The sequence below is a fragment of the Carassius carassius genome, chromosome 23 (genome assembly GCF_963082965.1).
Source record: "Carassius carassius chromosome 23, fCarCar2.1, whole genome shotgun sequence".
In the NCBI taxonomy this organism is placed as follows: domain Eukaryota; kingdom Metazoa; phylum Chordata; class Actinopteri; order Cypriniformes; family Cyprinidae; genus Carassius; species Carassius carassius.
In genome coordinates this window covers 16,279,810-16,302,882 of record NC_081777.1, presented here as the reverse complement: position 1 = coordinate 16,302,882, position 23,073 = coordinate 16,279,810, and the positions used below count along the sequence as shown (strand labels likewise).

Here is a 23,073-nt window from a genome sequence, read left to right as displayed (position 1 = left end):
AAAATTTAAAAAAACGTCCCAACTTTTCCGGAATTCGGGTTGTACTATTCCTCCTCTCTTATAGTAAAGAATGATTGAAATTGTTCCTCAGGGGATCCATATCTGATGTGATACTGTTGCTGACAGCTGCATGGTTACAATTTTATATCAAATAGTATTGATCTTGGAAGTAAAATAGTTCATAAGTCATTACTGCTGTGCTGTTAGGAAATGTCAACACCTGTTGATGCTTTATTTTTCGTTAATTTAGCCACTGTATTGAATAAATACCTAGGGTTATGTTTTTTTTTATTCTAAAAGAAAAGTTTTTAATGCTTTTCTGTAGGATAGGATACTTTCCCACCATGCAGTACGAAATACCTCTAGTTTTATTTTCCTCCAGCTGCACTCCATTTTCTGGGCTTCTTTCTTTAGCGTGTGAGTGTGCTCATTATACGATTGTGTCAGACTGTTTTCCTTAATCTTCCTTAAGCGTAAAGAAGCAACTGTATCTAAGATGCTAAAAAAGAGAGAACCCATAGTTTTTGTTACATGATCAAAGTGTTCTGAGCTATTTGGTGTGCTGAGGAATTGAGATAGATCAGGATTTTGTGGTAGAAGTGATAGTTCTACCATACCATACTTGTAACAAGGAGTATAATTTACAGTTTAAGCTAAATGGAGTTCGCACAAGACTAGATAATGATCTGAGATATAATTGCTTTGCTGCATGTGACAGTATTAAATCTATTTCTTTAAATCAAATTCTTTAATAAAGTCATTTTTATGCATTTAGTGGCCCGCATACAGTAGCCAGTACAAACAGAATAGGGGATTTATCATTAACACTTCTTTCTCTGTATAATGTTATATGAAGCACCATTACTTATACTTGAAGCCCGTCCTCTGAGAAATACTGAACATATTGTTATAAATTGTAGCAACACCTCCCCCTTTACCTTTAGGACACAGCACGTTGAGGCGGTGGTCATGCTTAATGGCACAAATTATTTACAGACTATTCAGACTATGTATTATGTTTGGTTGACTGTATTTTATTTAAATACTGAACAGGTTGCATATATACCTACTGAAATTTGTTACAAATGGCAGTTAAAGATTGATCAATAATAATAATTATATATATATATATAAAATAATAATCTGGTCACATAGATTTTTCCGTACACTGATAATTATGTCAATTCTATTTTTAAAATGTAACGTACTGTGATAATCTACAATAAAGCATATTTAACAATAGGTCGAAGACAAAAAATTCCAAAGTGTTTATAAGCGATTTTGGTCTTGCCTGTAGATACAGTATGTTGTTCCGTGCGCCATCTGGTTGATATTCTTTGAAGCACAACACATTTATTTAAATTCTGAAAACGTGTGATGTGATGTGATTCAGCATCATTCTGCAGAGCAAGTTGCGGCATGACGTAGTAAATCACACATTCTTAAAGGCCACATCCGCAGGTGGCACAAACATGTCTGTATGCCGAGCCCATTTATTCAACTCAAAAAGCAGCTGTGTCAGCTCACAGTCATTCAATTTAATATCCATTAAATTGATATACAGTATGATGGAAGTTATTATTTTAGTTATGTATTTATTGTAATATACAGTACTGGTCAAAAGTTTTAAATAATATTATTTTAATGTTTTTGTTATTTTATAATAAATGCAATAAAAACAGTAATATTGTGAAATATTATTACAATTTAAGATATGTTTTCTATTTTCAGCAGCCATTACTCCAATCTTCAGTGTCACATGATACTTCTGAAACCATTCTTAATTATTACCAGTTAATATCTGTGCTCAGCATTTATTTGAATTTAATTTACCACAGAAATATTAAGCAGCAAAAACAGTATTCAGCATTAATAATAAATGTTTATTGAGTACCAGATCAGCATATTAATATTATTTCTGAAAAATCATGTGTCACTGAAAATGTTGGCTGGTAAAAAAAAGAAAAGAAAAAAAAATCATCAGTTTTTTTTTTTTTAAATCAGAGTGTTGGTGAACAAAAATGAATTTTAATTATTCCAAAGGTTTGACCATTACTGCATGTGTTATTAGAAACTGAATAACTGAGTCAGTGTATAAATGTATTTCTTTATTTCCTATTTTATTTTTTACTAATAATAAAAAATAGTTGAAAATAAGCCTGTTTTTGCATATGCAAAGTTGGCAGATGAGAGATCTCTAATATGTGCATGATTTGCCTAGACTGAAGCATTTTAACTGGTGTAAGAATTGGAAACTTTTTGCTGTGGACACTAATGTAGTTATCTTTATAGTTATCCGTGTGAACAGGCCTTAACAAGACATTTATATGTGTACACCCCTGTTGTGGATCCATAGAAATATTTGGTGAGAACTGGCCACATTAATGCGCAAAGTTGACATTGTTGATTGTAATTGTTGAAAGCACAGTAAATCTCTGCCCACTTATTTTATAACATGTTCAAAATAACCCCTATGTGTATTTACGTCCGTCTTGCTGTGAATCTAGACCTAAATATGGTTTGGCTGTAATCTTATACTTGTCTTAAGAGGCAGAAATAAGTTTGACATATTAAGGCCCAGGATTTCAGGTCGTTGTTCATCCAAACCTTCCTAGTTTGTCCTCCTACACTCTTTGTTCACTGTAATGTGCATGAGCTCTGAAGCATTTAAGCAACACATTAGCACTGATTGTTTGTGTCTCATGGTGTAAAGTGTTCTGCATCTGCCAAATCCCAGTGATGCCTGGGGCCTATTTATACAAAGATGAGCTAAGCCTGCAGATCATGAGGTTCAGCATAGCAGCTTACCATGAGACCCCCATATCAGACAGCAATAGCTCAGAATGCTTAAGTGCTCACTACAGACGTTATTAATGGGTCTGCTTCATTCATAACAGATTTGTGTATGTTTTTAGTCTTTCACATAAGGATTAAGTTCTCATATTTGTTTAACATTTTTTATAGGGACCATATTAGAGTTGTTTTATATTTATCCTTAGTGAACAACTGTCTCGATGTGTCTACTGTGGAGGAGATGAAGGAGCGCGGAGATGAAGGGGATTAACATTCAACACTCCTTATTTATCCAGATATAAGAGCAAACAGAACAGGCAGGAACACACACGTAGAAAGAGGGGTTGACAAACAATTCCGGACACTAGACATGGAAAGACACAGGGCTTAAGTTATGGGACTAATCAAGGAAATTTACGGGAACCAACTGAAACAAATGAATGTAATTGACACGAGGGAGAAACTAGGTAATGGGGAAAACAACACAAGACATGGGAACACAGGACTGACATTACGCGCGTCCACAAACCACATAACATCCAAAAGGGAGGGGGGGTGGGCACTCTGGAGGCCCCTCAGGACAGACCTACACAGGAGCAGTACCCATTTTGGGATCCATGGCGGATCAGGCAGTTCAGGGCCCATGGCGGATCAGGCAGTTCAGGATGCCATGATGGAGAAGGGATCAAAGGATTACATGGCAGAGCAGACAGTTCAGAAGGCCTGACCTCGGCACTCGGCCCGACTTATAGGAAAGATTCCAAAAAAATTATTTGGAAGAACATTGGCTTCTGAGGCCCTCTAAAGGCCTGACACAGGAACTGTGGCCCTCCCTGGGCTTGACTCATGGACTAGAGAACCTCCTTTGGCTGGACACAGGAATTGGAGCCGACACTGAAGAGGACTCAGGGGCTGGAGCTGACACTGGAGCAGACTCAGGGGCTGGAGCCGACACTGCAGCAGACTCAGGGGCTGGAACTGGTACTGGAGCAGACTCAGGGGCTGGAGCCGACACTGCAGCGGACTAAGGGGCTGGAACTGGTACTGGAGCAGACTCGGGGGCTGGAGCCAATGCTGGAGCAGACTCAGGGGCTGGTGTCGACACTGGAGTGGACTCAGGGGCAGGAACTGGAGCAGACTCAGGGGATGGAGACGACACTGGAGCGGACTCAGGGGCTGGAGCCAACAGTCGCTTCCTCCTGTGATTCCTCCCTAGACTTAGGGTTAAGGATTGTGCTGCTGTCAGCTGAGGGCTTGAGAGGGGTTCAACCAGTGGGCTTGACTGAGGAACGGCCGGCGGGCTTGACTTCGGAGCGGCTGGCGGGTTTGACAACGGAGCGGCCGTGTGGGCTTGACAATGGAGCTGCTGGTAGACTTGACTTCGGAGTGGCTGGTGGGCTTGAGAGTGCAGCGGCAAGCGGGCTTGACTGAGGAATGCTCGGCAGGTTTGAGAGTGCAGTGGCCAGCGGCCTTGACTTGGGAACAACAGGCAGGCCAGAACAGTGAATTGACAGTGGTGTCATCTAATGCCATAGTAGTGGCGAGACCACAGAAATGCCAGGAGAACTCTATGAATGGGAGATCTCTGTGGGCAAGTGCGGAGAACTTTATGGCAAACTCCATCTCTGTGGGGAGAAACAGGAAAGCAAAATACTTTCAACAAACAGGAAAAAAGAAACGGGGAGAAGGGGCGCCGCTTACATAATTGTTTCGGTCCGGTATTCTGTCACAATGCATTGTCTACTGTGGAGGAGATGAGGAGACAAAGGAGCATTGAGACAAAAGGAGATTAACATGTGACACTCTTTATTTATCCAGATACAGGAGCACACAGAACAGGCAGGAACACATACGTAAAAAAGTGACATGACATTCAGCCAAGTATGGTGACCCATACACAGAATGGGTGCTCTGCATTTAACCCATCCAGAGTGCACACACACAGAGCAGTGAACACACACACACACTGTGAACACACACCCAGAGCAGTGGGCAGCCATTTATGCTGCGGCACCCGGGGAGCAGTTGGGGGTTCGATGCCTTGCTCAAGGGCACCTAAGTTGTGGTATTGAAGGTGGAGAGAGCACTGTACATGCACTCCCACCACCTACAATTCCTGCCGGCTCAAGACTCAAACTCACAACCCTTCGATTGCGAATCCAACTCTCTAACCATTAGGCCACGACTTCCCCTAGAATGTGGGTTTGACGAACAATACCGTACGCTAGATATGGAAAGACACAGGGCTTAAGTAATGGTACTAATCGGGAAACAGCTGAAACAAATTAACATAATTGACATGAGGGAGAAACTAGGTAATGGGGAGGTAATTATTATTTTTTTTATATTTGCATTTTAGTAAAAATTTTCTGTAATCTAAAACTCAAATAAAGTTACTCTGAACACTGTACACTCATTAACACTGTTAAAGGTAATATTTTTTTATATAATCTTATATAATTAATATAATATAATTTAATATAATTTTAGGATTGTAAATGGTTGTTTGTAGTGTTTTGTTTTTAATTTATTTAATCAAAATCAACTATATTTTTTTTTACTTGTTACTTTTTGTGCATCTTTAAGAATATTATTACAGCAAAAGTAAAGTGCTCATATACTGATGTTGTGAAATGCAAAAAAATGTAAAATAAATTATATATAATCTATTTATTTGCATTTTTCTAGCAATTCACAGCATCATGTAACGAGGAGGCTGGGGCAGAATGTGAATCCATTTGCAGGAGTTTATTAAAGGAAGATCTTACAATCAGTCGTATAACCAGGCAGAGTTTCAATACCGTAAGGGCAGTCCGATCTTTCAACATACACAGGGGTTATGCAGTAGACAGAGACGAGTAGGCAGGCGAACAGGTCAAACACAAACATCAGTCCAATCAAGCAATAAATCCAAAGGGGCAATCCAAGAGACGTGAACGAGGTAACAGGCAGAATAGTGATCAAACAGGCAGTCATAATACTCACAAGGAAAACGCTCGGTAAGGCAGGTAACTGGCAATACTTCGCAGTGAAGTGACATGCTAGCACATTTTAAATAGTCCCAAACAGGAAATGACTGTAGAAGCAGAGGGAGTGGTGAACAGTCAATACTCCGGTGAGGGCTCACTCTGCTGGCGTGGCATTACAGAATCCCCCTCTATAGGAGTGCCTCCTGGCACTTGGCGCGGACGTCCCCGTGGTCGTGGCGCTGGTCGATCGGGTCTGGCTCGATGGAAGTCCTCCGTGAGAGACGGATCCAGAATGTCGCTGGCGGCTACCCATGACCTCTCCTAGGTCCATAGCCCTCCCAGTCCACAAAATATTGGAGCTGACCCCCTCTCCTTCTCGAGTCCAGTAATTCCTTGACCTTGTAAGCCGATGCTCCATCAATGTCCAGTGGAGGTGGTGCCTCTTGAGCCTCATGATTAGGGTCAGCATCCGTGTGGACCGGTTTCAGCAGTGAGACATGGAAGGAGGGAGAGATACTGTAGTTAGCAGGAAGCTCTAATTGGAACGTGACTTCATTGATTCTTCATAGAATTTTGAAAGGGCCAACGTACCTGGGGCTGAGCTTCCTGCTTCGTAGCCGCAACTTGAGATCCCGTGTTGAGAGCCAGACCCGTTGTCCTGGTTGGTAGGATGGATGTGGTCGACGTCGCTTGTTAGCCTGGAGTTCCTGTACTTTGACAGCTTGTTGTAGGCGGACGTGAGCCCTGTCCCATACCCTCTCGCTCCGACAAATCCAGTCATCCACAGCGGGGACTGATGATGGTTCGCCAGACCACTGGAACATAGGGGGTTGGTATCCGAGGACACACTGGAAAGGGGTCAGACCTGTTGATGAGTGAGTTAGCGAGTTCTGTGCATACTCTGCCCATGGGAGTAATTCTGACCATCGATGCTGTTCTCTGCTGCAATATGACCGTAAGTATCTGCCTAATTCCTGATTTAGTCTTTCCACCTGACCATTGGCTTGGGGATGATAACCAGAAGTGAGACTAACATTAATATCCAGTTGTTTGCAGAATGCTCTCCATACTTGGGATGTAAACTGGCTACCTCTGTCACTGACAATATCCTCCGGTATTCCATAGTTCCTGAATACGTGGTGTAACATAGCCTGTGCCGTCTCCATGGTGGTGGGGAGTCCTTTCAAGGGGACTAACCGGCAGGACTTGGAGAATCTGTCAATGATAACAAGGATTGTCGTAAAATCATGGGACAGTGGTAAATCAGTAACAAAGTCTATTGATAGGTGAGACCAGGGACGTTGTGGAATGGGCAGAGGTTGCAGGAGTCCAGAGGTTAATTCCTTGGGGGTCTTAGATTGAGCACAAATCTGACAAGCTTTGACGTGATTAGTGACGTCCTTGGACATTGAAGGCCACCAGAATGAGTTACGTACCAGGTGTAGAGTGCGAGAGATACCTGGGTGGCCAGAGCTGACTGAGCAGTGGACCCACTGAATGACTCTGGGGCGCAGACTTTGTGGAACGTAATGGAGGTTAGGAGGGCAGTTGGTAGGAGCTGGATCTTGGATCTGTTCGCGTTGAATCTCCTCCATGATATCCCAAGTAATTGGGGCAATGATTAGTGATGGAGGAAGAATGTATTCTGGGGTTTTGTTGTCTATGAGGAGATCATACTGCCTGGATAGAGCATCTTACTTACTGTTTTTTGCTTCCTGGGCGATAAGTCACTGAGAATTGGAAGCGTGTGAAGAAGAGGGACCATTGATCTTGGCGAGGGTTGAGTCGTTTTGCACTTTTAATGTACTCCAGGTTTTTATGATCAGTAATCACTTGGAACGGGTGGACTGCTCCCTCGAGCCAGTGCCTCCATTGCTCTATTGCGGATTTCATAGACAGGAGTTCCTTATTCCCTACATCATAGTTTTGTTCAGCTGCCATTAACTTCCTGGAAAAGAATGCACAAGGGTACAGTTTACCTGGTTGACCATGGCGCTGAGAGAGTACTGCCCCAATGCCTGAGTCCGAGGCATCTACTTCCACAATGAATGGTAAGTTGGGGCCAGGATGCTTGAGGATAGGAGCCGTGGTAAATTTAACTTTTAAGACATTGAATGCTTGAGTAGCCTCCTCACTCCACCTGAGCTTGGAAGGTTTCCCCTTGAGAAGTGATGTCAGTGGTGCTGCAACCATGCTGTAGTTTCTAATGAACCTTCGGTAAAAGTTAGCAAATCCCAGGAATCTCTGAAGTTCCTTGATACTGGAAGGTTGGGGCCATTCCGTTACTGCCTTGACCTTTGCCTCGTCCAACTTAACGCCTTGATGACTAATGTGATAACCCAGGAATGATGTCTGCTTGACATGAAACTCACATTTCTCTGCCTTGACGTACAGGTGATTCTTCAGGAGCCGAGTGAGGACGGTCTTGACATGGTCAACGTGTTCTGCCTCAGACTGGGCGTAGATGAGAATGTCATCAATGTAAGCAATTATGTAGTGGTTAAGCAGGTCCCGGAAGATCTTGTTTATGAAGGACTGGAAGACAGCGGGTGCGTTGGCAAGTCCATACGGCATGACTTGATACCCATAGTGCCCTCTAGTGGTGAGGAAGGCAGTCTTCCACTTGTCGCCCTCCTTGATGCGAATGAGGTTGTATGCACTTCGTAAGTCTAATTTGGTGTAACTCCTTGCTTCACGGAGCTGTTCCAGAGCTGAAGGGACCAATGGTAAAGGGTAGCGGAATTTTATCGTGACATTGTTTAATCCCCGATAATCAATACAGGGCCTGAGTCCTCCGTCCTTTTTCTCCACAAAGAAGAACCCTGCTGCAGCTGGAGTAGTGGAAGGTTGGATGAGTCCTGAACTCAGGGCCTCCTAAATATAATCCTCAATGGCTTGGGATTCTGTACGAGACAAGGGATAAACACGACTCTTGGGAGGCATGGCATTGGGGAGTAAATCAATACTACAGTCCCAAGGACGATGAGGTGGTAGTTGTGTTGCCTTAGTTTTGCTAAAGACCTCTGCTAGGTCATCATAACAGTGGGGAATATTTACAGTCTTGGTACTCGAGGGACTTTCAACACTGGTGATACAGCAAGGTTGGGGAACTGACGAGAAACAATGACTTTCACAAAAGGCTGACCACTTGGTCAACTCACCCTGATGCCAGGACAGGACAGGGTCGTGAATGGACAGCCATGGGAATCCTAGGATGACTTCATGCTTAGGTGAATTAACGACATAGAAAGATATGGACTCCTGGTGAAATAACCCCACTTGCAATGTAAGTGTCTTAGTTTGTTGAATTATTCCAGTTCCGATTGCTGTGTCGTTGATGGCTTTGATCTTGATGGGTGGGTTACATGGTTGGACGGGTAAGTTATACTTCGTGACGATATCTTCATGAATGAGATTTAACGCAGCTCCGGAATCGATCATTGCTGTTAATGAGATGGACAGCTCTTCAGTTTTCAAGGTAAGGGGAAGTTTGAAGGATTGATTATTAGGTATAGACAAGTGTTCCATTTTTACCAGAATGGGTTTCTGGGCCTTGTGTGGACATCTCTGGCAACGATGGCCTGGTTCACCGCAGTAGAAACAGAGACGGAGATGGCCATGCTCGTTCACTTTCAGAAAGTTTGGTGAAGTTGACTTGCATGGGTTCTTTGGGCGTTATAGTTTTATGTACAGTCGTGGTAAAAGGCGGTATTTCCTTCATATACCTTCCTCGCGGATTCTGTCTCATCAAATTATCCATCCTGATTGCAAGCGTGACGAAGTCAGTAAACAATGAATTTTCTCCTTTACATACGAGCTCTGCCTGGAGATCCGTGTTGAGGCTTCTCTGGAATATGGCTCTTAGGGAAATGTCATTCCAGCCACTCTGAGCAGCGAGGGTGCGAAACAAGATGGCGTACTCGGCGGCTGTTCTGTTTCCTTGCGACATTTGTAGAAGTTGAGTTGATATATCCTTGCCCCCTGCGGGATATTCAAACACTTCTTGAAGTTGTTGCAGGAAATAGTCAAAGGATCGTCTGAATCTCATGTCAGTATCCCAAACAGCTGCAGCCCAGTCAATCGCCTTCCCAGACAACAAGGACATCATGACAGCACATTTCGTTTCGTCAGAATTAAACTTGTCCTCCTGATTGTCGAAATTAATCTTTACTTGACGAACAAAGCCTCGACATCTATCAGCAGACCTATTAAATTTATCTGGTAGTGCAAAACTCACAGCTCTAGGCGTGGTTGATGGAAGTGACTGGATGTAGCTCGTCAAGTGCTCGTTAACTGCTTGAAGTTTACTCAACTGATCTTGGTACCCCTTTAAGACTTCACTTTGATAAGCGAACGACGCTTGCATGTTAGTAACTTCTGCTGGATTCAGTTTGAAGTGAACTATTCTGTAACGAGGAGGCTGAGGCAGAATGTGAATCCATTTCCAGGAGTTTATTAAAGGAAGATCTTACAATCAGTCGTATAACCAGGCAGAGTGTCAATACCGTAAGGGCAGTCCGATCTTTCAACATACACAGGGGTTATCCAGTAGACAGAGATGAGTAGGCAGGCGAACAGGTCAAACACAAACATCAGTCCAATCAAGCAATAAATCCAAAGGGGCAATCCAAGAGACGTGAACGAGGTAATCGTGATCAAACAGGCAGTCAGAATACTCACAAGGAAAACGCTCGGTAAGGCAGGTAACTGGCAATACTTCGCAGTGAAGTGACATGCTAGCACATGTTAAATAGCCCCAAACAGGAAATGACTGTAGAAGCAGAGGTAGTGGTGAACAGTCAATACTCCGGTGAGGGCTCCCTCTGCTGGCGTGGCATTACACATCAATATATAAGCGCTTTATATATATATATATATATATATATATATATATATATATATATATATATATATATATATATATATATATATTATATATTTGTTGTGAATTTTGAAAAACAAAAATATTGTGTGGAATGTGTTCCTTTAATATTCATTTCATAAATAATAATACATACAATGTATACTGGGTATCTGCCACCCTGTACTTTTAATATTAGCATTTATTATACATTTTGGATGGTTGCTTTTGTCTCTGCATTTAGAATTTTGTCCAAGGAGTGTGAGTCACCCAGTGTCTTGCTATTGAAAAAATTCATATACCTGTAAGTATTGGGTACTAATCTCTCTCTCTCTCTCTCTCTCTCTCTCTCTCTCTCTCTCTCTCTCTCTCTCTCACACACACACACACACACACACACACACACACACAGTGTTCCTTCTTTCAGCAACAAACTTGAGATTATACTTAAAGTATAACTTGATTATACCTGGCTATATCTGCCAACTATTAAAATCTTTGTCAACGTGATCTCTGTAAATTAAATAACTTAAACTCTTTGGATATGAAACATCATATGGGCCATAAGTAGTAAGTACTGTATTACTGACCACATAGCGTAAGTCACAAAGGCTTTAATATCAGCTATATCCAGCCATCTTCCTTCTTCCTAGATGTGTTTTAGCGACTATAAACACCTGGAGTTTTAAAGGCCTCTGTGCCCTTACAAAGGATAGACTGGCCCCATTTCCTCTGTGCAGGGGATTGTGGGACAGAATGTACCAGCAAAAAACACAAATTCTCCGAAACCCACTGTATAGGAGGATAGAAGATAAATCGTGAGGTTTGAGTTTTGACAAAAGTGCTATTACAGAAGAAGGAAAAAACACTAGGACACAGTGAAATATGAAGAAGAGAGAGAGATGGAGAACAAATGATAGAGAAAAGGAGGCTGAAGAAAGAGAGGAGAAGGGAGCGCAGGATATGGCTCCATCATGTCAGTCAGTGGAGGGAACAGCTGAGAATGTTATACATGACAGGTGAAGAGTGTTTGGAAGCGGGAGTGTTTATTTCTGTATTTACATGCTGTGCTATGAACGTTCCAGCCATTGTGTGCGTTTGTGTCTCACTAATCAGTGTTTTATCATTCAACATGTTTGCACGTCTCACTATGAATAGGTGTTTATTAGACCCCATTTTCACGAGTCATTGTCACCTCTGCCATCTGGCTCTGTTCATACTCTCACTTTGTATTCCTTCTGTTTTTTCTTCCTTTTCACGACCTGCTCTGGCTCACAGGAAGACCAAGTTGTACTCCAGTGCTCTGCGACTGTTCTGAAGGAGCAGATCAAACTATGCCTTTCCTGTGAAGGCTTTGGGAACCGTCTGTGCTTTCTAGAGACAACATCAAATGCCCAGGTATAGTCATCAAAAAAGGTACAGGGCTTTGATATTCCGGGCAGGAAAGCCACTCCTCATTACAAATATCTAGAGTAATAAACTATTTCAGTGAAATTGTTTTTAAGCTATATCTCAGTTATTTTATTATCAATAATTTGCTATATATTAATATATAAAATAGCTATATAGCTATATAACAGTTATTTTGTAAGGCAAATAATACCTAAATATTATATTTTATATGCAGGATAGTTTATTATTATTTTTATATTCCTCATTACAGTTATCAATGTTACCAAACATATGTTTTTTGCTGTATCACACCAGTTGTCAGACAAATGATACTCCATGAAAAATGTTAAATAATGGTAACTTTTGCATAGTATATTTAAATGTGTATATATTCTTACTAAAATGATTAACATTTTATTGTATATTTAAAATTATCTAAAATTATTTTTACTTAAATATGGCATTTTATATACAGTATGTTATATACAGTATGCTATATTTGAATATTCCTCATTAAAATATCCAGTAAACCAGATTATTTTACTAGATAACAACAGGTATTTTTGTCAGGCAATTTTAAAAAAACAGAATAATGCTTACTTTTGTATATATTTCTATATACTTTTGTAAGTAGATAAGTAAATTCTATATATTTTTAATAAAAGTTTAATCATTGTAATGTTTTGTTTTGTTACTTTGTACAGAAATAAAACGCACATGCTTGTAGACAAATAAAATTTGCTGTGCTGCTTATATTTACAAGCACTGCTGAAAGCAGTAAATACATAAAAAATTCATTTTATTTCTAAAATGCAGCAGTTAACATTTTTCATCACGAAATATTATTTCCTGAGGATGAGTATGTAAGGTTACGATGCCAGTAACAACCTTATTTGTTTTTTAATTCATTAATTATGCATGAGTCAAAACATTTGTGTGTTTCTTCATCTTCTTCTGCAGAATGTGCCACCTGATCTGGCAATCTGTGCCTTTGTACTGGAGCAGTCGCTGTCAGTACGAGCCCTGCAGGAGATGCTGGCTAACACCGTGGAGATGAATGAGGTGAGAGTCTCCATGAAGGAGAGAGAGAAGGATGGAGAAGTGGAGAGCAGGGAGCAATTCGAAAAGCAGAGGGTCAAAAAGAAAAAGAATGATGAACAAAGAATATTACATCCTTTTACAATTTACAAGTACATACAGTAAGATGTATCCTTTAGAGCTAATAATGAAAACTTACAGTAAAAATGTGGTTTTAAAAAGAAAATGTGAGAAAGTAGTGATTATAGTAGTAGTATAAATTATTTTTCTAAAGAAACATTGTCCATCAGCGACACTAGCAGATAAGTTACAATGGGAGTTTGTTTGGGAGTCTCACTCGCTTCCCCTGAGTCCATTGAGTTTTAACAGACCAACTAAAGTGTGCAGTGAGTTTGGTGGGGGGTAACTGAGAATGAATGGTGGAAAGTCACAAGAGAGGAGGCAATGCCTTCATCGCGATATGATTGGATATGATTGGATATGACTGGTTATGATCGGCTGTGATTGGTTCATGAGTTAAATTCTGCCTCTTGTGTTTGTGTGCTTTCCATGTTCGTGAATCAGTCTGAACGAACAATATAATGGCTTTTAATGCGAAGACTATTTTTAAAAAGTAAGAACCTCACACACTTAGATAACCACTTTGTTATGTCAAAATAAGACTTGAAATGGCATGAAAACATGATCTGTGGAAGTTTTTAGTGAGTAATCAGCTAGGTGAAATTAAAGTAAATCTCTTTGTCTGTGACCAATATTCACCAAGCTTTGATGACTGATGATCCGTAAAATTAAAACATAGTTAAAAGTTAATTTGATATATATATTATATATATATTAATTTGATATATATATATATATATATATATATATATATATATATATATATATATACATTTGTATATAATATATAAAATAATTTGTATATAATATATAATATAATATATTTGTATATAATATATATACATTGACTTTGCCTCCTCATTTTAGAACACCACAACACACCACTGATAGACAGATATTTTTTTATCCTATTGTCAGAACCAAAAACTAGTCATAAGGGTAAATTGTTTGAAACTTAAGATTTATACATCATCTGAAAGCTGAATAAATAAGCTTTTCATTAATGTATTTGTTAGAATAGGACAATATGTGGTGAGATATAACTAGTACAACTTTTGAAAATCTGAGGGTGCAAAAAAAGAAAAAGAAAAACAAATTATGAAGTTCTCAGCAATGCATATAACTAATCAAAAATTAAGTTTAGATATAGTTATGGTTGTAAATTTACAAAATATCTTAATTGAACAACTTAATATCCTAATGATTTAGAAAAATGCTGAAAAATCTATCATTTTGACCCTCAGTATTTATGGCCATGCGATACATACGGTCAACCAATCACAGCGCACCATTCCACGCATTGTAAACAGTAACTGACAAGCTACGCAATATCATGTTCATAATCACAGATGAATTGCATTCAATTATGAATCCGATATTGCGTAGCTTGTCAGTGCACTACGGCTCTGTATATTAAACGCTGTTCCATCTGAAAGCACGTGATCGAGATTTACTACTAATCACAAAACCGGCATTACTGACAAGATGAGCATGACAATCGCATATGATTTATCGTGCAGCCCTAAAAAATGTATAATTTTGTCGGCATTGTTGAACCTCTGGTGGTTTCTGCAGTGGGAAAGAAACACAACCTATTGATAAGATTTTTTTTAATAAGTTATAAAGTTTCTATAAAAAAATCTTTGAAAATCAAAGTCTGGATTTGAATTTTTTATGGTATTATATCCTAAAGATGCTATGTGAAAGTTTGAAACAGAAAATAGTGGTTTACATCTTGCCTCGTTCTTGATAAGAAAACACATTTTTACTCAAATTAATCAATCTGGATTTATAGCGTTTTGGTCACATATTTGTTGTATATACACCAACAGTATTTTGCTGCTCTTAATTTGAATCCTTCTCTGTTATTTTTATATTTGGGTGCATGGGGTCATCTAAAATCCAGTTTATTAGAGGTATATTCTGGTGATGTAGGGTAGATTTGTTAGTGTAACTTAATTTCCTGTACTTCCTGTCTCTCTCCTGAACCTTCGTCTCCCTTTCCTGCCAACTTTAGGCAGTCGATTTGGATAAATGGGTATGTCTCATCGTAACCTCATCACCCTTCTTTCCTCTGTACAGAAGTCTCCTATTCAGTGTCCTGTGTGAATGTAATAATGCTGTAGCTCTTCTTCACCTCTAAACCTTTACTTCTGTCTGACCTTTGACCACTGTCACCTGTTCTTCACTTTGTCTGGTTTGGTTGGATTTGGAATCCCATTTGCTCTCCAAATGGCTTTTCAAATGACACCACGTCTATGTGTAAAAGTGTGTACACTTGTAAGAAAGAGAGAGAGAGCATTCCAGTGTTCAGACTGCACGATTTTAGCCCAGGTTTTGAGAAATCGCAGACAAATGCTCGAAATCACAGGCAAATCGGTGCTCGTTCACGCGCATGACAGTCAAGCAGTGTGAATGAGCAAAGATGCGATCTGAGAGAATCGCCGACAAGTCGTCGATGCCCGTGAGATATTTGGCATGCTAAATATCTGGACCTGTCGGCGATTCAAAATCATGCTGTGTGAAAAGTGTTCTGACTGAAAACTAAATTGGCGATGACCGACAGCCAATGAGAGAGCAAGATACAGAGAAGCAGGGAGGAGTTATAGACCACAATATCAGCAAGCATGATATAAGAACACGTACATAATCCTTGTTCCTCGTGTCTCCCCAACCATTTCCTCCTCCATAATCTTCTTTTCTTTTTCTTGTTTTCGCTGCAAATCAGCACACAGGCAATTCTTACTGCAAGCTTCTTGCGGGCTACTATTTTTAATAATAATCCCAGTCTCACTAGAGAACTCCAGTCTTGCACGCGTGATATCGCGTTGTTTTCTTGTAACATCTCGCGCGGGTTTGGTTGTGAAATGTAGTTTGCGTACCAGACAAGAGTTGTCAGTGATTCTTCCTATTGTAAAGTCATGCAGTATGAAACTGTAGTAAGGAAAAGATAGGATCCAAATGCAAATGAAAGAGTTTATTGAGAGAGCGATGACACAAGTCTCTTCAAACGGGAACACAAGTAGCTGCAGGTTATGCAGAGATAATAAGTCACTCTTAACAGAAACACAGGCAGATTGCAAAAGGTCAAAGGAAAGATCTCAGGACAGTCACTGAAGAGGGTCCTCTATGAATGGGTCAGTGTTTCTCTCGTGGTTCTTGTGAGCGGCTGGAATGCAGCAGGTTAACAGGAAGACCGACTAGTGGAACTTATACCTCTCGTCCCCACGTACTGAGCGGCCGCAATGCACTGAGAAGATCAGGAGCCCTTCCTGGGCTTAACAGAGGATCAGGAGCCCGTCCTGGGCTTACAGGAGGACCAGGAGCCCGTCCTGGGCTTACAGGAGGATCAGGAGCCCGTCTTGGGCTTAACGGGGGAACAGGAGCCCGTCCTGGGCTTAACAGAGGAACAGGAGCCCGTCCTGGGCTTAACGGGGGAACAGGAGCCCGTCCTGGGCTTAACGGGGGAACAGGAGCCCGTCCTGGGCTTAACGGGGAATCAGGAGCCCTTCCTGGGCTTAACAGAGGATCAGGAGCCCGTCCTGGGCTTACAGGAGGATCAGGAGCCCTTCCTGGGCTTAACGGAAGATCAGGAGCCCTTCCTGGGCTTAACGGAAGATCAGGAGCCCTTCCTGGGCTTAACGGAAGATCTGGCATAGGTGCGTTGAAAAACCCCTCATTTTGACCCATTTGGCGCTCCACATTTTGCTCCCTCGTGGTGGGCAGTGTCGCCGGCTATCGCACCTGGTCTGACGGGTTGCTCTCTGGCTCTCCGTCATCGGTGGGCTCGGGCTTATGCCTCGTACCGTGGGGAGATTGTAGGCTGGGCTCTGGGTCCAGAGTGGACCTGGCGAGATCCTCCATTGGGCCGACCGTGAGAGGTGACCCATTTCTCACCAGATTCCACTCTATGAAAGCGGCGAAATCCTCCCGAGGACCATCTTCGGGCGACAACGCTCTGCACCTGGAGTTCAGGCTGGCGTGATAAAAGGTGCAGAGCGCGTGGTCCGGGTAGCTGGTGGCATTAGCTATCCAGAGAAACCGTCTGGTATGGTCCTCGAGAGACAGTCCCTCCTGCTCCAGCAGGAGGAGGAGGTATTCGGGGCGATAGAGGGGATCCATGACACACTACGGAAACAAAAAGACTGTGAAAAAACGGAAAACAAAACGGAGGGAAAACACGCAGTTCTTAAACTTTTTAGGTCGGGTCTTCTGTCACGGCTTACGCTGCTGGAAGGAACACGGAGCCGAGGGATAAACGAAACAAGGATTTATTAAATTATACATAGGCAAGGTAAGTAACAAATAACAGGTGGCAAGTGGCAAGTGGCAAGTGGCAAGTAACAAGTGGACAAGTTGACAAGTAACAAGTAGACGAGTAGACCCGACAAAACAGAACTGAAAGGACAAGACCTTTATACAAAGGATAATTGGGCAAACACAGGTGGATGGCATGACTTAATTAACAGGGACAAAAACACACAAAATGAGTCCAGGTGTGTGACAGCACCAAGTGCTTTCAAGTTTCCAGATGCGGCTCTTTCTGCACACTAAAGAGACAGTTGGGTAATTCGTTAAAAACAAGACACTGTGGTAAAATAATTTCAAATAATCATATATTTATATTTAATTATTTTAAATATATATTTAATTTTATTTATTTATTTATTTTTATTTAAAGAGGTCATTAGATGCCCATTTTCCACAATTTGATATGATTTTTAGAGACTTAATGAAGAGTCTGTAGCGTACTTTAGTTAAAACTTCTCAATGGTAATGTAAACAACACCCTTTTACCTTGTTGAAATCAGATGTTTTCAGCAAGCTGTTTTAGTCCATCTTTCTTTAAATGCTAATGAGCTCTGCTGACCCCACCCCCTTTTTCTGTGGGGTGGCGAGACATTCTCATGATACTGTTTACTTTAGCCGCGGAACTAGCACATTATTAGCCAAGGGGATTTGCAATGATTCATAAAAGAACCTTATACTTACTTCTTGTGAAGGTGAGGCTGGATAATGAATGATTCGCGCAAACATAAAGACATTTTGGCCGATTGGGGGCACATTCCCTTCAGAAACAAACATAATCCACTGCGTCTTCAACGGCTCAGATGTCGGGAGTAAATGACGACTGATATGTTCATTATTACATCCAATATACCTATCCTATGTCCTCTCTCTCTCTCTCTCTCTCTCTCTCTCTCTCTCTCTCTCTCTCTTTCCAATTACACAGCTACTGTTGCAGCCTTTAAAATAGTTCAGTCTTGGTGTTTAATGGCAAAGTGGTAATATTTTGTTTTGTTTCTTTGTTAAGTTCATTTAGAAAGGTGATTGGAACATTTTATGTTTGTTAAATTCAAGTTTTTTTTTTTAAATACCAAGTGACCAGCACCAGACAGTGAGTTAAACATATATTTGATCAGCTTAGTCTTCTCAAATAAAAACGATTTGAGACATTAAATAAATCATGCATGTCACAATATAAATGAATAAAAGATAAATGTGTGATAAAGAGTAGAAGAGTAGAAGCTGAAGCGTGTTTTGAAGGACACGGGGGCATCAGTGTGATCACTTGCATTTTTTTTCTTTATAAGGGTGGAAACTTAAAATACCCTGTAAGTTTTCCTCATAAAGGTAAGAGTATACATAATTCGAAACTACAAAGTGTCTACTTTTATTTGTGTGCTCTCATAATATCAACAAATGTTGTGCTTTTGTAAAATAAATAAAACAAACAGGGTGGATTTCTGCAGTCTCATTCTTGAGCAGGAGGGCATCACAAAAACTGAACCGAAACTCAGCAAATATTTGCCTCACTGACATGAAAAATATATTTATAGAATGCCATAAATTACTACTTTAAAACAAAATAATTCAAATCAAAAATTAAAAAGTCTGTGTGTTTTTGTGGTACAAATGTTTTGCATATGGGCCCTGGGCTGACTTGCTATGCCACTTGTTGTGTACACACACTGCCAACACACACTTCAGTTCAGACAAATTGTAAAAGTGCATGTCGCATACAATGCCCCCGAAGAGTTATATTCAGAGCTCAAATTGAGAGGGGATGATATTTTTACAATTAGAATACTGGGTATATTTCATATACCTATGCAATTTATAGTCCAGAAAAATAGGAATTAATATTTGCATGGCATTCAGGAATCTTCCTGTAGGTTATTACCATGGCAGTTTAGTTTTAGTTAAATTACATTTATTTTTAACGTTTTTGTTTTTACTTTCATTTAAAAGCTGACACATGGGCAGCTGAGAAGATGCCTGAGCCAGTGCTAATCTACAAAGGCATATAAGTAACATGTTGACTCATTCTAGATGGACACAGCTGTTGTGGTGAATTCACAAAAAGATGGATTTACTCACCATCATGTTGTTCCAAGCCTATAACTTTCTTCTGTTCATTATATATGTAAAAAAGAAGAAAAACAACTCCTTGACCCAAAAACAGATTTTTAGCTACATAAGATTGATAAACAATGTTAGAATTGTTTTTTTGGGGGGAGAACTGTCTCTTTATGGACTGCTATGGTGTGCTCTCTCTCTTGCTCTCTCTTATTTATATAATCATACCCATAAATAGAATGAAACTATAGACAAAACTCACTAATAGCAACAATAATCATGTTCTTTTGCTTTTAATCCTTTCTGGATGTTGAGAAAAGGTAAGCTGTCCACAGGATGTGTTTGTTTTCCTCATGACGACTGAATGTGACCTTTGACTCTTTGACTTACTGTTCATTGGTTGTTTCTGTACTTATGTATGCTCTTTCCATAGTACTGTAACCCACTTCCTGTGAATGTAAACTTACATTATGTAAAGAAAACCTCTGGTACTTTTTCCTCTGTTCATTCATAACAGTTTTTGTTTTCAGTTTACCTCTTCTTATGTCTCAGTGTTGTCGCCATGTGAAAACGGTGGAGCCCTTTCCTATGTAAAATGCTGCTGTTTACCATCCAATGTAGTCCACTTTGCTGAGTCGTTACAGCACAATTTGAGTACAAAGAAGTTATTTTCTCTGTTTTTCCTCAATCTCCAGTCGTTTCAGGGAGGGGGACACCGAACTGTGCTCTATGGCCATGCCATCCTTCTGAGACACTACCACTCTGGCATGGTGAGAGATGATTGACGGGTTCATTATTTACTGATGTTTAATATGACGGCGCTCATTGTAAGGAGATATGTTTTTTACCCTGAATTACAGTATCTAAGCTGCTTGACCACATCACGTTCACTCACAGACAAGCTGGCCTTTGATGTGGGCCTGCAAGAGGATTCTACAGGTAAATAATAATATTAATAATAATAATAATTATAATAATATATTTTTAAGTAGCACTAGTGGTTTATTATCTGTTTTCCTGTTTGTATTTCTTTTTCTTGAGCTTAAAAAACAACAACAACATAATAATAATAATAATTTATTTATTTATTAAGTAGTACTAATTGATTAAACAATAATTATAATATTATTAATTATTAATATCAGAATTATATTTCTTTATCTTGTTATTATATGTACAATCATAAATGACAATTGCATTTTAAATATGCATAATTTGCATTAATAATATTATAAGTTATACAGTTATAGAACTGTAAGATCAAAAATGCAAATAAATCCGGGTTGACGGTAGCAGCCAGTAGTGTCACATTTATTGACAGTTCGCGATTAAACCCCAGACTTCATGGATTCGAAAAGCAACAACAATGCAATGTCCAATCCCACTATAGAAACCCAGGAAAAAGAGTATTTTCTGAACAGTGTGAACCAGATGGCAAAGCTAACAAATGTCTGTCTCCCACGTCTACTCCACAGTCTGCAAAGGGCACATTTATATCACCATTAAACACACTGGCTGTTCACACTTGAGAATAATTTTAAAAAAAAAAGAAAAGAAAAAAAAAAGGCAGATAAGAACACCCAACACAGAAATATTCACACAAGCAATACCCACACATTACACAAACAAAAAGTCATCACAACAGTCACATTGTCTTATTAAACCTATATTTGTATGCATATGTTTAGGTTATAGCAGTATGTGTAATAAGATATTTTGAATTGAATTGAATTTTTTTTTTTTTACTGGACAAATTCCTTGCATCTCTGTATGTTCAGGGGAAGCGTGTTGGTGGACCATCCATCCTGCATCCAAGCAGAGGTCAGAGGGTGAGAAGGTCAGGGTAGGAGACGACCTGATCCTGGTTAGCGTGTCATCAGAGAGATACCTAGTAAGACTTTTTAGATCCATAAGTGACCTAATAATAATATCAAACATGATTCTCTGTGCAGCTGACAGCTGGTATCTCTGATAACTTTTGCAGCATCTGTCGTACGCCAGCGGCGACCTGATGGTAGATGCCTCCTTCATGCAGACCTTATGGAACATGAATCCAGTCTGCTCAGGCTGTGAGCTGGCAGAGGGTGAGTGTCTAGCAAATACAGAGAATTCCCAATAAAATAATAACAAAATGTCCTGAAAGATCATTTATAAAGCGTGAGTATGCTTAAATATTTAAACATGGTTAAGTATTTAAATAAATATTAGTAAAAACTGGCTTTGACGTGGAAAAGTGCTTAGCATCACGTCAGGTTCTGAGCAGATGTACGCACTTTTTCTTTCCGGAGTACTACAGGTTTTTTGGAAATATAATCTGTTCTTGCTGCTCGCTGTTCTAAATGAAAGAATTTGGATGATGACTGCGACCTTTTACATGTAAATGACATTAATTAGGAGTCATTTACAAGACAGTCAGCAGCGCGCAAGTTCAAGATCAACTGCGATTCATAGATCTTGCATCTGAAAGAGAGGCTTACGTGCGTTTTCTGCACGTACGTTCATTCTATGAACCACACATACGCATATTTGAGAAATTATTGTAGGATCAAATTTAGGATGGTGTCTGCACAACATTTTATAAATGAGGCCCCTGGTCTTTATATTTGCTCTTTTCAGGGTACTTAACTGGAGGTCATGTCTTAAGATTGTTTCATGGTCACATGGATGAGTGTCTGGCCATCTCAACACCTGATCAGGGAGAGGAGCAGCGCAAGTAAGAGAAGAATATATATATATATATATATAATTATTTAAGCAAGCTGTTTGTATTACTGTACTGTCTGTCTCAAACTGTGTATTACACACTGGATTCTTAAAATAAATGATAGTAATGTCATTCTCTCTCTAGAATTGCACAGTATGAAGGAGGGGCAGTGTGTAGTCAGGCCCGTTCGTTGTGGAGACTTGAGCCTCTGAGAATTGGGTGAGAAAATCGCTCATCTCTTAACTGTGACATAATTGTTACATTTTTTGTATATACGTTTTGTAATACACATCTGTTATTTCCCTGCAGTTGGAGCGGTAGCCACATGAAGTGGGGCCAGGCTTTCCGCGTACGCCACATCACAACGGGTCGGTACCTGTGTCTGGATGAGGAGAAAGGTCTGAGGGTTCTGGATCCAGAGAAAGCCAACACTAAATTGTCTGCCTTCTGTTTCCGTGCATCAAAGGTAAGTTTGAACTTTTATAAATAAAGAAAATATATGCTTTTTATTTGACTAGTTATCGAATTCTACTGGCATTTCTCATTCCTGGAGAATAGGAGAAAGTGGAGGGGGCTCAGAAGAAGCGAGACGTGGAAGGAATGGGTGTTCCGGAGATCAAGTATGGCGAGTCCATGTGTTTTATGCAGCATCTTTCCACAGGGTTGTGGCTCACATACGCTGCTTTAGATGCTAAAGCGGCTCGTCTGGGAACCATGAAGAGAAGGGTATGAAGCTCGCTGAACTACAAACCACATGATACCCACTCACACACCTGATGTCAAGCCTTTCAAACTATTGCATTTCTTATGATCGTACATTAAATCCAAACTTTCTT

The 23,073-nt window shown here is 40.1% G+C and overlaps 1 protein-coding gene across 13 annotated transcripts in view; it reads left to right on the top strand.

Moving 5' to 3' along the window:
* Positions 1–23,073, top strand: part of LOC132101371 (ryanodine receptor 1-like) — a 110,599-nt gene that overhangs the window by 22,520 nt on the left and 65,006 nt on the right. For 8 of the 13 annotated variants that reach the window (XM_059506281.1, XM_059506276.1, XM_059506273.1 and 5 more), the window contains exons 2-12: positions 11,902–12,021; positions 12,976–13,077; positions 15,191–15,211; positions 20,229–20,303; positions 20,394–20,472; positions 21,312–21,424; positions 21,518–21,617; positions 22,150–22,246; positions 22,382–22,456; positions 22,547–22,703; positions 22,796–22,963. In XM_059506281.1, the coding sequence (XP_059362264.1) occupies positions 11,902–12,021; positions 12,976–13,077; positions 15,191–15,211; positions 20,229–20,303; positions 20,394–20,472; positions 21,312–21,424; positions 21,518–21,617; positions 22,150–22,246; positions 22,382–22,456; positions 22,547–22,703; positions 22,796–22,963 (1,107 nt within the window). The remainder of the gene's footprint in view (positions 1–11,901; positions 12,022–12,975; positions 13,078–15,190; positions 15,212–20,228; positions 20,304–20,393; positions 20,473–21,311; positions 21,425–21,517; positions 21,618–22,149; positions 22,247–22,381; positions 22,457–22,546; positions 22,704–22,795; positions 22,964–23,073) is intronic. The other 5 variants (XM_059506284.1, XM_059506283.1, XM_059506280.1 and 2 more) reach the window with 1 other exon arrangement.